At 41.0% G+C, this 14,119-nt stretch overlaps 1 protein-coding gene across 8 annotated transcripts in view; it reads left to right on the top strand.

The window, feature by feature from the left end:
• The first annotated feature begins 3,090 nt into the window (after positions 1–3,090).
• KRAS (KRAS proto-oncogene, GTPase) overlaps positions 3,091–14,119 on the top strand; it is a 27,062-nt gene continuing 16,033 nt past the window's right edge. For 3 of the 8 annotated variants that reach the window (XM_055807525.1, XM_055807530.1, XM_055807529.1), the window contains exons 1-4: positions 3,148–3,277; positions 4,283–4,540; positions 10,691–10,869; positions 13,235–13,394. In XM_055807525.1, coding sequence (XP_055663500.1) covers positions 4,430–4,540; positions 10,691–10,869; positions 13,235–13,394 — 450 coding nt within the window. In that variant the 5' untranslated portion in view covers positions 3,148–3,277; positions 4,283–4,429. Of the gene's footprint in view, positions 3,278–4,282; positions 4,541–10,690; positions 10,870–13,234; positions 13,395–14,119 lie in introns of all 8 variants that reach the window. The other 5 variants (XM_055807524.1, XM_055807523.1, XM_055807528.1 and 2 more) reach the window with 5 other exon arrangements.

The following is a 14,119-nucleotide window of genomic DNA, read 5'->3' as shown; positions in this document are numbered from 1 at the left end:
ACTCAACATTGGCTTTGCATCTGCTTTGCATAGAGTTCAATGCCAGGAAAAGCCACAGGAAAATTAACTCTTGTCTCAGCTTGTCTGACACTCTCTGTTAACAGGGAAAACTTCGTATTTATCTTGAGGCTGGAGCAGTATTTTACATTTCCTCCCCCCAACCTTGCAACAGCTGATGGGTGGTGAATGCTTATACATATCAAACTTAAATGTCACTGAATTTTTGTGTATTTATTTTTTAAAAAATTGTGTAAATTAAATATTGTGTAATATTTAGGACTGGGCAAATCTGAGTAGTTTAAATAGGTAGCTGATGTGATTGTACTTGGCCTTGATATCGTAAGGGAAGCATCTTGTCAGAGTAAGGAGCTGTGACTGGTGATTTGTCCTCAAAGATCCATATCGGAGGATCCAGAAGACTGGAACTGGAGTATTTTAAGGCAAATGTGAAGAAGCCTTTGAACTGATGAATATGCTTTAACTTAACAAAAGTATTTAGCTCTAGCACACTGAAGTGCTTTGGGATTTGAGGACGTGCATCTTTGCCTGTGTTCAAAATTCTCTGTGCAAATTGCACTGAAGAAGCAATCACTGAAATGAAGTCGGTAACTCATAGAACAATACTTCTGCAAAATCTAGGAGGTGTTGCATCACTTGTGCTGACTTTTCACCAGCTTTCATATCAATGCAGTGTATGGGTTGGCACTTAATATTTTTGATCGGCTTTATTTCAGCTTGTTTTCAAACCACTTCACAAATAAGTCTGAGAAGATATTTCTAAATGAAATTTAAATAAAGCAAACAGCAATTTCATAATAGACATTTATAAACAAATAATGCACACAGACAGAAAAAAATCAAGCTTTGCATTCTGCTTTTTCCAGAATCCTAAAAATTCATTTTCCCTCCCAACGATATGCAAAATGATTGTTTGCACATTTCATTGAGATTGTATGGAGATACAACGATTCAGGCTGTCATCGGGATCCGAAGTTTTCACAGAGAATATTCTACCAAATGCAGCTGCTCTCTGGATACTCTTCTGATCCCAGCTGTGACTGTGTGGGTTTAAAGATGAACAGCTTCTCCCCATATAAAGCCCTGTAAGATGAGAACAAACCATCAAAGCTGTTTGTGGAACACCAGCATTATGTGCAGAACTGGGCAAGTTTTCCTGTTACGCAGGCATTTTCCCACTGCGTTAGGAATAACCACAACACTCAAATAGTTTTCCTAGGGGGGGCAAAATATGAAAGTGAGATCCGGCTATCCTAAAATTGCTGATCAGGGCGTTTACCTCGGTTACCAAACATCTGCATTCAAATCCTTCCTTTGCCTCTTTCACACCACAGATGGGAATGTGGGTTTCCCACATCCCAAGTTTGTGGTTTTACCACCAGGCTACTTGTTCTTTGAAAGCACGTCTTTCTTTTGGTTTTTATATCTGCTCATGTGAGATTGCCTAGTTAATAAGCAAACTGAATCACTCAGTTTTACCTCTGATCTGCAAGATGATTTCATGTTACACTGTCACACGTGTTTTTGTGAGTCTTTTTTTTATTATTATTGAGGCTGTTAGGAAATGATCTAATAACATTTAACAAAAAAATGACCAGGTTACTAACACCTAAATCCCTGGGAGAGGAGAAAAGGGGATCATCAAGAGTTTTCCAAATTCATTTTCTCCGCAGTTCATGACAGTATATACCCTCCTGCTGTAGGAGTATCCTTACAGAAGCTCCCGTAAGAGACCACGAGACTTTTGTCACAGCTTTCGGTGACAGAAACGACTCGCTTCAAGAATACAAGAAAAGCTTGTCTGATCTTTTGAGGTCTTTGCCAGAGAAGACACCATTTTTCACACAACAGCTCCAAGATGTGTTTGTTTTCTACCCGAGTCTTAACACCTTAGCGTCAGGGAGTAGTGCTGAACACCACCACAGGGGCTTTGCCTTACTTATGTGAATTAATCACAGGAACACACTTTCTAAATTAGACAGAACAGTCCCAGAGGGTTAATGCCTTCAATGCTCAGCTGGGTATGGCCCAAAAGCAGAGCCCCTTAGATGCACACCGAGAATGAAAGAAGCTGGAAGTTGTCCCACGCAGTTGCAGAGAACAAAGCTCCAGCCTCTTAAAACTCTTGCACACCAGATGTGTAGACACGACACACTTATTTTTGACCATCCACTTTAAAGAGGGAAAGCAAAACTGGCCAAATTAATCCCTTGTGTGAGCCAGCTGGCGTTGCTGGAGTTACCCTTGGAATAAGCTTCATTAGGAACAGGGTTAATTACCTTTGTCTGAGACCTGGCGATATATTTCAAAAAAAATCTTGCTCCTTGGGATGTAACACAGGCGTATAAATGACATTATAGTAGATTAATCAACACATTTGAATCTTTCAATTAGATGAAACTACATTTTTGGCTTTTTAATAAGAAAACAGGCTTCTATGCACAATTGTTAACTTGCTTCCACAAAAACTTTGTGTTCATTAACTTTTATACAGAGCATCCCCATAGCTAATAATGAAGACATATACGTTTTATTTGGAAACGACTGAAAGCCGACCAACTTTAACAAGCGCCTAAGTTTTGCGGCCATTCCATAAGGCCTCTGCTGACATCTTCGTGACCAGCTACGGATAAAAATGCTTTTCACGCTCGGCCAGGCACTGCCTCACGCCGGCCGCGGCCGGGCCGCCAGCGCGCTGCTCCCCTCAGGGCGCCCGTAGCGGCCCCGCTCCCTCAGCGCCCCGCTCTGCGGTGCCAGCCGGGTCCCCCTCAGCGCCGAGCGAGGGGGAAATGGCGAGGAAACGCCGGAGCTGTACCTCTCTCCCCTCACCGCCCCCGAGCGCACGTTTCCCCCACAGACCCTCCCTCCCGCGCCGAGTCCCCCGGTGCCCGCAGCGGCGGTCCCGACCTCCCCTCCTCCCCCTCCTCCCCCTCCTCCCGCCGCGCCGCCTCAGCCGCCCGCAGGCAGCGGTTGGGGCGGCGGGGCGGCAGAGGGAGGAGGAGAAGGAGGAGGAGAGAGAGAGGGAGGGCGGGCCCGCCGCTGCCGCAAGGGGCGTGGGAGCGCGGAGCGCATCGATCGCGGCCGTCCACCCATCCATCCACCCGCTCGGCGCTCGGCTCCCTCGGCAGCTCCAGCCCCAGCCCTCCCCGTCCCCCGCCATTTCAGACCGGGACGGAAAGGGACGCGGAGCGACCGCCGCGGCGGGGCGGGCAAGGGAGGCGCCGGCGTGCTCCCGCGGCCCGCTGCAGTCGCCGGGCAGGTATCCGCCTATCCCTATCCCTACCCCGCTGAACCGGGGCGAGCCGCCGCGCTTTGCTTTCTTCCCCCCTTCCCTTTCGAGGTGGGGCAGGGAGAAGCGGTGCGGCTTCCCGGAGCGGGGCACCCCCCTTTTACCCGTCTTCCTCCCGGCTTCGCCCCGCGGTGGGGGCAGAAACCCCGGCAGCCGGGCGGGGGCCGCCTCCCGTCGCCTGTCCCGCTGCCGCCCGCGGGGCTGCGCCCTGCCCCGCTTCCCCTCTACCGGCATCCTCCGAAGCCTCCTTCGCCTGCCCCTCCGCCGTCTTTCCCCGCGGCGCGGGCGGTGGCTCGGCGGCCGCGGGAGGGGGCGGCGGGACAGGTGGCCAACGCCCTCCGGGAGCCTGGCACCGGCCGGCTTGTGCCGAGTCAACCCCCCACCCCTCCCTTTTTCCTCATATATATTTTTTTTTTTTTCGCTATTTTTTATTTTTACCTCCTCCTAAATCCTTAAGCCTCCCGTGCTCGGGGCCGAGGCGCCGGGTCGGAAAGTTTGGGCGGGCGGGCCGGGCCGGGCCGCTGGCTGCCGGCTGAGGGGAGCGGGGCGGGCGGCGGCACCCGCGCCCCGGGGGAGCTGGGGGGGCCCGGCGGAGCTGGGGCGGCCGCGCTGGGCTCGCCCGGCGAGAACAGCCTGGGGAAGCGAAGCCGTCAGGTGGAGCCGTGCCCGCACCCGCGCCTGTCCCGCCGCGGCCGTGTGCGGGAGGCGCCTGTCCGGGGTTGTGGCCCAGCCCGAGGGACGCTCGATGTGGCCCGGCTTCCGTAAAAACCCGGGAGGTCTCCCGGAGTCACTGGGGCTTTGGGAGAAGGCAGTGGAGAGCAAAATCTTTGCCCTCCAAGAAATACTCTCTGACCTTTTCCAAGATTGAGTATATCCTTCTGTTTCTTATGTCTTTGTAACCGGCGCCCTTCAGCTTAGTGCCCGCGCTATGTTTCCTATGTATAGTTTTGTTTGAGAAATAGCATTCCCTCGTAGCTTTTTGTCTTGTCTTTCAGGGAGGGAGTTGCTTTCCGGTAATAGTGAAGGAACCTGATACTGAATGAAACGCACCAACAGCATCCTCATTAGTCGGAGCCTGACTCTGCATAACGTTGGTTTCTTTGTCATCAGGTCTGCTAAAAAATGACAGAATATAAACTTGTTGTCGTTGGAGCTGGTGGTGTAGGCAAGAGTGCCTTGACAATACAGCTAATTCAGAATCACTTTGTGGATGAATATGACCCTACAATAGAGGTAAACGCTTTCATCTTACACTTTTTATGAAGAGAGATTGTTGGTGATAAGGGTAGTTGTTTACTTCTGGACAGTTACCACAAAAACATAGAACAAGGCTTTATAATAAAAAGACCTCGAAGATAATGGTCAACATTGGAGTAGCATTGGAGAGGCAATTGCTGTGAGAAGGGAACAACAACTGCAGTAAAAAACTAACAATTTTGATCAATTGAAGTATGGTGTTAATTGCCATGTTTTGTTGGACAGTTTGGATGCATGCTTTTTTTTTTCTGTGAAAAAGTATTTGCCAAATTCACTTGGAAATAGTTGGCAAAAATATTTGTGGCTTTGCATTCAACCTCTTAAATGTGACTTAACTTTTTGATATCAAGAAGGAAAACTTGTAGTTCTGAAATGTATGCGTCAGGCTTTCTCAGCTCCCATCATTAGGATCAGTTTCACACAGTGAGAAATGTGTCCTGGAATATTATGGCAAATGCAGCAAAAATTTGGAGTCTGGTTTTATTTTTTCCCCTTTTTTTTTCTTAAACATACCAGTGTGTGTTTCTGTATCTAGTAAAATGTTGTAAGATGCTGTAGTGGATTCTTTGAAATACATGTCACAGTTTCTCAAAATCTGAAATTGTGTTGGAGCTTTAAAACTTGTGATATTTTAAAGGTCTTTAATGAGCGGGCAAGCTCTGCCTCTTATATTTAAGAAAAATACTGGTGGTGTCTGAAATCTCCTGTGGATCGTTGGATTTAATAACCACAGACTGTATAAAAGGAGAAATGACACTATAATTTACTCAAGATTTTTATGTTCCCAGCACTGAAGCTCTGTAGCTTATGACTTCATTTATATGTTTATACAATGAGGTGCTACCAAGCTCACTTGAAGGAATCACAAAGGCTTAAATCTAGTCTTAAAATGGTAACTTGGAAAATGGCTGTGTAGTCATTCTCAGGTAGACATGAGCGAAAGGATACAGTGCCCTGAGATTGTAGGAAGCCGTTCTACTTGAGCAAAGTGCAGGCCCCAGTTAATATGCTCCAAACAGAGATGTGTTGACTTGAGTTTGAGTTTACCTTAATGTGCCTGTGTGTCTTTATGTCTCTCTGTTGCATGGCCAGGTGACCTCATGTATGCTTATAGAAGATTTTGTGAAGAGACCTATGGAGAGAGGAACAGTGTTTGCCTTGCACTAGGAGAGCAGCACTTTCAGTTATTAAGATGTCAAATCTTAAAACAACCACCACCCAAAACACGCGTAAAAAACAGAAAACACACAAAACTCATTGAAAGGAACAAGCAAAATAGGTTTTACTTTTTCCTGCAAAAGAAACTCCAGAGGGTGTTGGTCTTGGTAATTCTTGTTCATACTTATCTGGATTTCTCTTAGGTTAGAGGTATGCTTACACATTACAAAAAGTACTGTGGAGGTTCTATGTTGTAAGTTGTATAATGCCGGAGCTGTGTAAACAACCGAGGAATAATGGCATTTTTTGTGTTGCTAAATCACTCGAGGGATTTAGCTAATCAAAAAGCCGAGTATTTTGAAGAATATTTTACATTAAAATGTATTTGGTAATAAAATGAAAATACAGTTCCTTACAGAAAGAACCTAAATTGCCAGAAGTGTCTGTTACTCAGTAGTGTGCAGGATGAGTGTAACACTGTGGTGGTCCATAATCAGTTAAGTTTTTCTGAAAGAAAGAAACCTTTAACCTACTGGGTTTTACCAGAATCCACAACTTGTTGTGTGCAACAGTATTATCTTCTGCAACTCCTACAAGTTCTTGTCTGAGTGCTAGTTACCATTTTTGTCCTGTAAATTCTGAGACCTTGAGGATGGAGACTGTATCTTCCTACTCGTGTGGTAAATCACTTTGTGTGCACTCATGCAATCATGTAGGTAAGCTTGTAGGGAAGAAATAATTCAGTTCTTACAATAAGAGTGCTCTGCAATTTGGAGTGGCTGACAGGTTGCAGAGAATGGGCTTTTAATTGTCTTTAAATGCTTCAGTCCTTGCCTGGGCAGAATCCTGTTTAGTTGAGAAGGGTTGCTTGTTTGTGCTTCCTGTTGTAGATGCTGTTGTGGTGCCTGATCAAAGAACAATAGCTGTAAAGTGTTTTCTGTGCAGTATGAGGAAATAAGGCTAAAGTGGCTTTGACTGGTAAATAAGAATAGTTAAGATGGTTCGGTAGTGTCACTACTGTTGTTTCTCACTTGCTACTGTTTCTTTCATTGCTGTATGGCTGTTGTCAAAATACTCAAGTTTTCCTCACAGATAAATAATCAAGCTAAATGTTTTGGGATAGACAGAGAAAAGGGATCACTGTTTGTAATCTATGGTGGATTTCATAACTGCACGGTTACTGAATAATTTTCTTTCCTGTGATTAACAAAATGAAACTCGACACTTTCAAAGTCTCATGTTGTGAAGTCATGATGTAGTTGAAGGGAGAAAAAAATACACTAGCCACTTAATCACAGATGCATTTACAATGTTAATGTTGTTGCTGTTTTCAGTGGAATAGACTTAATGATTCAATAAATAACTTGTTTGGAAAATGCCAAGTTTCATGGTCTGCTTGAGTATTCTATTTGCTTATATTTGAGCATAGCAGATGATGGGGAGCAGAGGGAGGAATTAAACTGAGTGCATGTTTGGGTGGCTACTGTTGCTCGTATATATATATGCTTTGTATGTGCTTCACAGTTTCATATCTTATTTTAAGTAACGTCCAAGCACAGATTTATAGCCAAGCAAATTAAGTGTGGGGTGTTCTTTTAACTATATGTACACTAACCCTTGTAAATCTGGCGTAATACATAGAACAGTTGGACTAGTGCCCTCTCCTGGTCGAGGCTTGTTAAATCTTTACTTGGGATATCTTCTGTAACAATATAATTTTTTAAATTTAATTTTAATTTTTTTACAGCTTCAGCATGTTTTAGTGCTAAATATATGTCATCTTTTAAATGTCCTAGAGAAAGAATGGCTTTCCTAGTTGCCCGTCAGGGGGTTTTCAATTGGATTAGCAAAATCCCTTGGTTGATTTAGGAGTACTGATACTTAAATCTGTGTTCTTAAATGACCTGTGCACCTGTGAAACTTCCACCAATATTTAATTATAGCTTAGTCTTAGTAGCTGTGATATTTTAACATTATATCACTGGTATAATGGATTTTAACAAAATTATAGTTATTCGCTTAGATGGGATTTATTAGGCCGTGGGTTTTTTAGATAAATTCCATATGTATCGTGTAGCTGAGATTTCCTATCACATTTTCTTATCAGTGCTTGTGAACAGATGGAATTATTACTCTTTTAGCATAATTCATGCTGATTTTTATGGTTTGTGAAAGGCCAATAAAAGCAGGTTAAGTGACTAATGAAATTAACACTGTTTATATAGATATACTGAGTCTTCATACAGGGGAAAAATTGCAAATTCGTATTTGGAATGAGGTACCACTTTGAAATTAACTGCTAGTTTGCATTTTGTTTTTACTTAATTCCATTCATTACTGCAAATCTTCCAATGTGCAGTAAAGCTATTGGTTTTTCATACATTATGAAATTTATAGCTTAGGAGGTTGGGTTTTTTGTTTTTGAGGGGGAATCTGGCCTTGTGGGTTCTGCGATTGTATTTTGAAGCAGAAGTGCCATGACTACTGTAGTGGCATAACACTTTGTTACAGCCTACGTTCTGTTTTGCAGGACTTGATTTTTACAGTATGGTAATACTTAAATAAACAAATTTATCTTGGGTATGGTTACACTGATATTGACCATGATGGGAGTGGGGGTCCCAGTAGCCTGAGCTTTGAATGTGATGTTTCAATTTTTCTTAGCTATGGTGACAAATAGGATTTCAGGTTTGATGTTTGGGCCAGAATGGGGTGGAGGGGGAGGCAAAAAAGTAGGGTTTATTATTTCAGTAGCTTCTAAGGAAATCATAAGCTTGAATCTTCTCTCCCATGTTTTTCTTTTCCTTCCACCTCAAATCCTATTTCTAGCTAGTGACAGAATTTTCTCTCCAGAAGTGGGCAAAACAACTATAATCTCAAAGCATACCTTCCCCCCCCCCCCCCCCCCCCTCAGTACCAATGCTGTGCTTTATGCTGGTGCATCTTTGCTGCTACTGCTAACCTGGTGGGCATGCTAAAGCCAGCAGTTCTTCAAAGTTGTTTTCTTTTTCTCTTAAAAATTATTTTCTTTGATGAAAATTACTTAAAGCTTTTGTTTTTAGAGCTCAGTTGAGCGGAATTTCTTTCCCTTTGAAGTGCTAAGATGTAAAGGAATAATACAGGCTTTTCAAGAACTGTTTTTCATATTTTTAAAATAGCAGTAAAATTGCAAGAAGAGAAAATGAAAGCTTTGTCAATATGCCTAGTATAACGATAGAAGTTGTACTTTGAACTGTGATAAAGGTATCATAGGGCATGGGGGATCTGCTATTGAATTGAATTGAAATAAAAATGTGTCCTTTGGGGGTGGTTGGTGGGGTTTTTTGGTTTGGTTTTTTTGTGTTTTTTTTTTTTTTAAGCAATGAGAGAGAATATCAATGTTATTTTAAAACACATTGGAGGTTGTGTGTTTGTCTCAGCTGCATCAATATTTAAAAATGGCTTATATGTTTCTAAAGTAAGTTACCTGCTTCTTACTTGAACACTGAATTTGCACTTCTGTGAAATATTTCCCAAATCATGTTGGAGGTAACTTTTATCTTTAGGGTAAACAGTCAATATTGTTTTACCTGATACTTTTAAATGTCATCCAGGCTCAAGATAGTTGTACAGAATCAGTATCTTAAACTAAACAAACTCTCTAATCTCACATTTATGTCCCACTTTTTTTTAGCATGAGCAACAGGAAAGAAGAGAGCCTTTCGTAAAAATACAAATAGATAGAAAACGCACAGGTGTAGGTGTACTGTGCCTTAAAATAGGTACAGAAGAAGGAAGGTCATTCTGAATTTATCTTGAAGATGGCTAGAATTGCAAGTTTAATTCTCGAATTCCCTTCCTAGTAGTTTTAAGTTTGCTTCTGTATAGTGTTAAAAAGAACAATCACAATATTGTGTTAATCTCTAACCAAGGGATCTGAAAGGTAATGTCAAGGTTTTGTGTTTATACCTTTTGTCACAAGTACTGTGTACTTACTTTTAAAGCTTATTGACATGGTTTTATTTTCAAATAGTTGTTTATAGAAGTTAATTGGAAAGTAATGCTTATATACATACTGCTAAAACTATGTACTCTTAGAAGCCTAGGACCAAAGAGAGTTGTAACTAGACATTAATATCTTGTTGCTTGGGACTTTGTACAGATTTTAGCCACTTGAATCTGTGACCTGAAAGCTTTGAATTGATAGCATTGAAATAATTTGTTCCAACATCTCCTCAACTAACACATCAGGGCTTTTATATGACTCTCATAGTCTGTCTTGGTTAAAAAGTTTGAACTTCAAGTATGTCAACTCAACTTTGATAACTTAAAAACAGCTATCATTATGTGCACCTGTTTAGGCATACAAAACATATTTCCTGTCCCAAACACAGAAGGCTTTTTATACTTCATTTCCTTTATAGTGGCATAGATATTTTTTTTGGAGTTGTCTTGTGTACTCTCGCTGTGTTGTGGCCCACAACACTTCCATAAACATTCATAGGATGAAGGTCAAATTTTACTTAAATAATTGGTAAATTGAGTAAGATTAATCAATTAAGTCAAACTTTTTAAAACCAGGATTACAAGTTTCTTCAGTTAGTCTATTAACAGAGACAAAGGGGAGGTTCTTTTGATCTGGATCCATTTTGTACTTTTTGTCCTTTTGTACAAAATAACACTGCCCTTTTTCTGTGCGTGTATGCACTTATGTACTGTTACTCGCTGAAGATTGAGAATACAGGTAAGAACATGTCCTTTCAGTGCTCTTTCTACTTCTGGATTACCATATACATGTAAGTATGGGACACTATTTCCCTGCTGTCATTTGCCCTTCTGTAAAGTTGGATTTTAACTGTGAAATGTTTTCAGTCATGCTCGATTACTGGTAAACAACTTTAATATCTCCTGATTTATAGGTGTTCAAATTCTTACTTGTTTGTATTTAACAGAGGTTTATGTTGTTTGGGTTTTTTTTTCTTTTCTTAGGATTCCTACAGGAAGCAAGTAGTAATTGATGGAGAAACCTGTCTCTTGGATATTCTTGATACAGCAGGTCAAGAAGAATACAGTGCAATGAGGGACCAGTATATGAGAACAGGGGAAGGCTTCCTGTGTGTATTTGCTATAAACAATACAAAATCTTTTGAAGATATTCACCATTATAGGTGTGTATGTTGAAAGATAATCTACCAACTCTTGTGTTAGGTAGATAGGTTGCTTGCTCTTCCACTAGATAATAGAATGTTCTCTTATGAAATACCATCTAAGGACACAGTTACCAATTAGCAATATTGCAACTTGTGTGTTTATAGGACTGGAATTTTGGGTAATCTGAAAATCTGCCTTGTTCACAAGTTAGGCAGGCAAAGTATCTGAAAGCTCTTCTGGTATATACTAATGTGACTTAGTATTTCTGTCTGTTCATAGTGAAGTCTTAGTTAAACTCTGCCCATTCCGTAGATAAAATTGTTTGCTAAGATGGAAAAACTTAACGCAATTGCAGTTGTACAGACAATAATGTCAAGTGCTAGCTTTTGTTCTGGGAGTGGAGGGGAAATAACCTGTGGAATGTTACTAAAAGAGTAACATGTGAGCCCTGATGCCCAAGAAGGGCAGACAAACGCAAAACCAAAGCTCCAGGATGAGTGCTGAAAAACCATGTTACTAGTTTTTTGGTAGCAATTAGTTAAAAATTTCAACTCATGCTTGCTTTGTCAGCTACAGAAATACAGAAATAGAAGCAGTCTGTGGTCATTACCATACCAGATGATTTATAACTTAGTAGCTTACTATTAAACTGAATTCTCCTTGGGTGTTCTGTTAGAAGGCCATGCAAATCCCATCAGAGATCACTTCAGCAGCATCAGTTTAAGATTAGTCCCAAACACATAATGTTAAGCTATTCCTAGTTAAGCATTTATAATGCTGTCAGTTCTATGCCACCATGTGGTGGTGAAGTGTTTTGCTGTTGGTATTACCTGCAAACTCAAGATCTACTCATAAGCTGAAGTTGCAGATTTTTGTTATGAGTAGATGTTGCAGTTTCTCATTTAAGGTGGGATACCATGACAGTTCAAGGTAATCTAAGTCAGCAGGTGCAACTGCCCTGATCACAAGGTACAACTGCTTTGATTGCATAGCTTCGTTCTCTCCTGTATGACAGCAAGTCAGCTCGCTTTATAGTGTAGTATGTTGATGTGAGTAGCTAAACAGGTAAATGGCTACCTACAGAAATAGTTTACTGCTGCCTTATCTCCCTGGAGAAGCTGCAGGATCAGGAGAGTACTGTTGCAAATGAGGGGCAAAACTGCTGCATACTAACCCAGAGAGAGATCAATATTGAGAATGTGGGCACTTTCTTTTTCTTCCAGACTTCGTATAAATTTCATTATATATAAAAATGTTCTTATTGGTACTGGTGACTTAAAAAAAACCCAGACAAAAACCATGGTAAGAATTAGCACAGCATGGGTGACAAATTGAAAAAACATTCTATTGCTCTTGGGGGGGGGGGTGGGAAATGGAAACTTCTCTTCATTATCTAACCAAATCATTACAAATGGGTTTCCTCTGGTTGTAGAGGAAGAAGGGAAAAAGGTAAGATGTATGTTGATGTAAGGGGAAGGTGGAGCATAGGTTTGTGTGTGGAGTTTTTCTTTTAAAAGAGAGTAATGGATTTGTAGAAGGCCTTCCCGGTTTATTTCAAAGAATGTTGTGACTTGAATGCTGGAGTTTCTACTGTGTATTAACACACCTGTTGGATGACCTTGCAGACTGAAGCTGAAGGCTTATAAACAAATAACTGAATCTAGCAGTATGTTCCTTAATATAGTCACTGTTTTATTTGGGAAGGCAGAAGTCGTAAAATTAATTCCTGTTATTTGAGATTTTTTATGAGAACATCTAACTAGTATTTCAAGATGCTTTCTAACTAATGGCTGAAAGGACTCTTAACAGATTTCTCTTTGTAGAGAACTAGACCAGTGGTCTTCAAAGCTGAAATCCCCTGTCTAAATGCAGAATTTGTAATGCTGTCTTTAATTAAAAAAACCAAACAAACCCAAACGAGCCCAAATCCCCCCTGCCTCCCCCACCCAAACCAAAATCAAGACAACAGGCATAGTGCTTCTGACAATGTTTTATCTTAGCAAATGAATTGAGTATTGAGTGTTGAGTAGGAGAGATAAGTAGTAAGATTTATACTGGAGCTGCTTAGCCTTGTTCTGGCATTAGCTGTTGGGGGGGGGGGGGAGGGGAAAGTATAATGACATCAAAATATATAGTTGTTTGCAAAATGTCAACCTCACTTTTTTAAAAAAAATGAAATTATAAGCTTTATGGTGACAGTGTTGGTCAGTTTATTTTTTGGTGGCTTCTAATGGTGTATGTGCAGTAAATTCCAACATCATTCTGTATGTTAATCTTATTTTTTTATTGTTTAAAATATACCACATAAACTATGACTATTAATACCTGTTAAATACCATCTGTCCTTTCTTTTTTCCTTTTTTTCTCTTCTTTTCTTTTTAGGGAACAAATAAAGAGAGTTAAAGACTCTGAGGATGTCCCAATGGTGCTAGTAGGAAACAAATGTGATCTGCCTTCCAGAACAGTAGATACAAAACAAGCTCAGGATTTAGCAAGAAGTTATGGAATTCCTTTCATCGAAACATCAGCAAAGACAAGACAGGTAAAGCTCAAAGCCTGCTAGATACAAATGCAGAACTCTTATCTGAATTACCATGTTCGTCATTGTAGGCACTGACAATTGCTTGGTCATACTGATAGATTTCTTCAGAGTAGAAATTCTTGTGGTCTCTTCTTTCTGTAAAGTCATTGACAGCCATTAATTGTTTATTAATGAGTGATTTGCTTCAGCTGGGCAGACTCAAAGAGTGAGACTGGGCCTGCTATTACTCTCCATTGTCAGATGGTCGCAGCATTCTTAATGTTGTGACAGGTTTTAATAGAATAAAAAGCACTTCTACTTTGAGGAAACAAAGCATTTCACCTCTGCAAGAGGATGAAGCAGACAAACTAATTAGTTTATTCTGTTTTAAGTCTTTTCAGGTCCTTTCCAACCTAAATGATTCTGTGATTAATAACAAAAGGAATTTTTCTTTAAGGCATTGATTCAGTGCTAGTGGGACATACTTGATATGCCTTTTTATAGCTAAGCAATGGACCATAAGTGTTTTTTGAAATTACTGGATTAATTGCTTGTTTAAACTTACATTCTTCTAAGACTTAAAGAGGCAACCATTAGGGTCCTTTCAGTGCTTCTTTCAGGGTTTGCTAGGACAAAGGTATACATAGTGTACATCTGTGCATTCAGAAGAAGAGATGTTACACAGATATAGATGAAATAGGTTCTGTACTTCTGTAGTTTTTGAAAAATGCTGGTTTATGCTTTTT

The sequence above is a fragment of the Falco peregrinus genome, chromosome 6 (assembly GCF_023634155.1).
Source record: "Falco peregrinus isolate bFalPer1 chromosome 6, bFalPer1.pri, whole genome shotgun sequence".
NCBI classification, from domain to species: domain Eukaryota; kingdom Metazoa; phylum Chordata; class Aves; order Falconiformes; family Falconidae; genus Falco; species Falco peregrinus.
The sequence above is the reverse complement of the archived record's forward strand: the minus strand, read 5'-3'. Positions and strand labels throughout refer to the sequence as shown.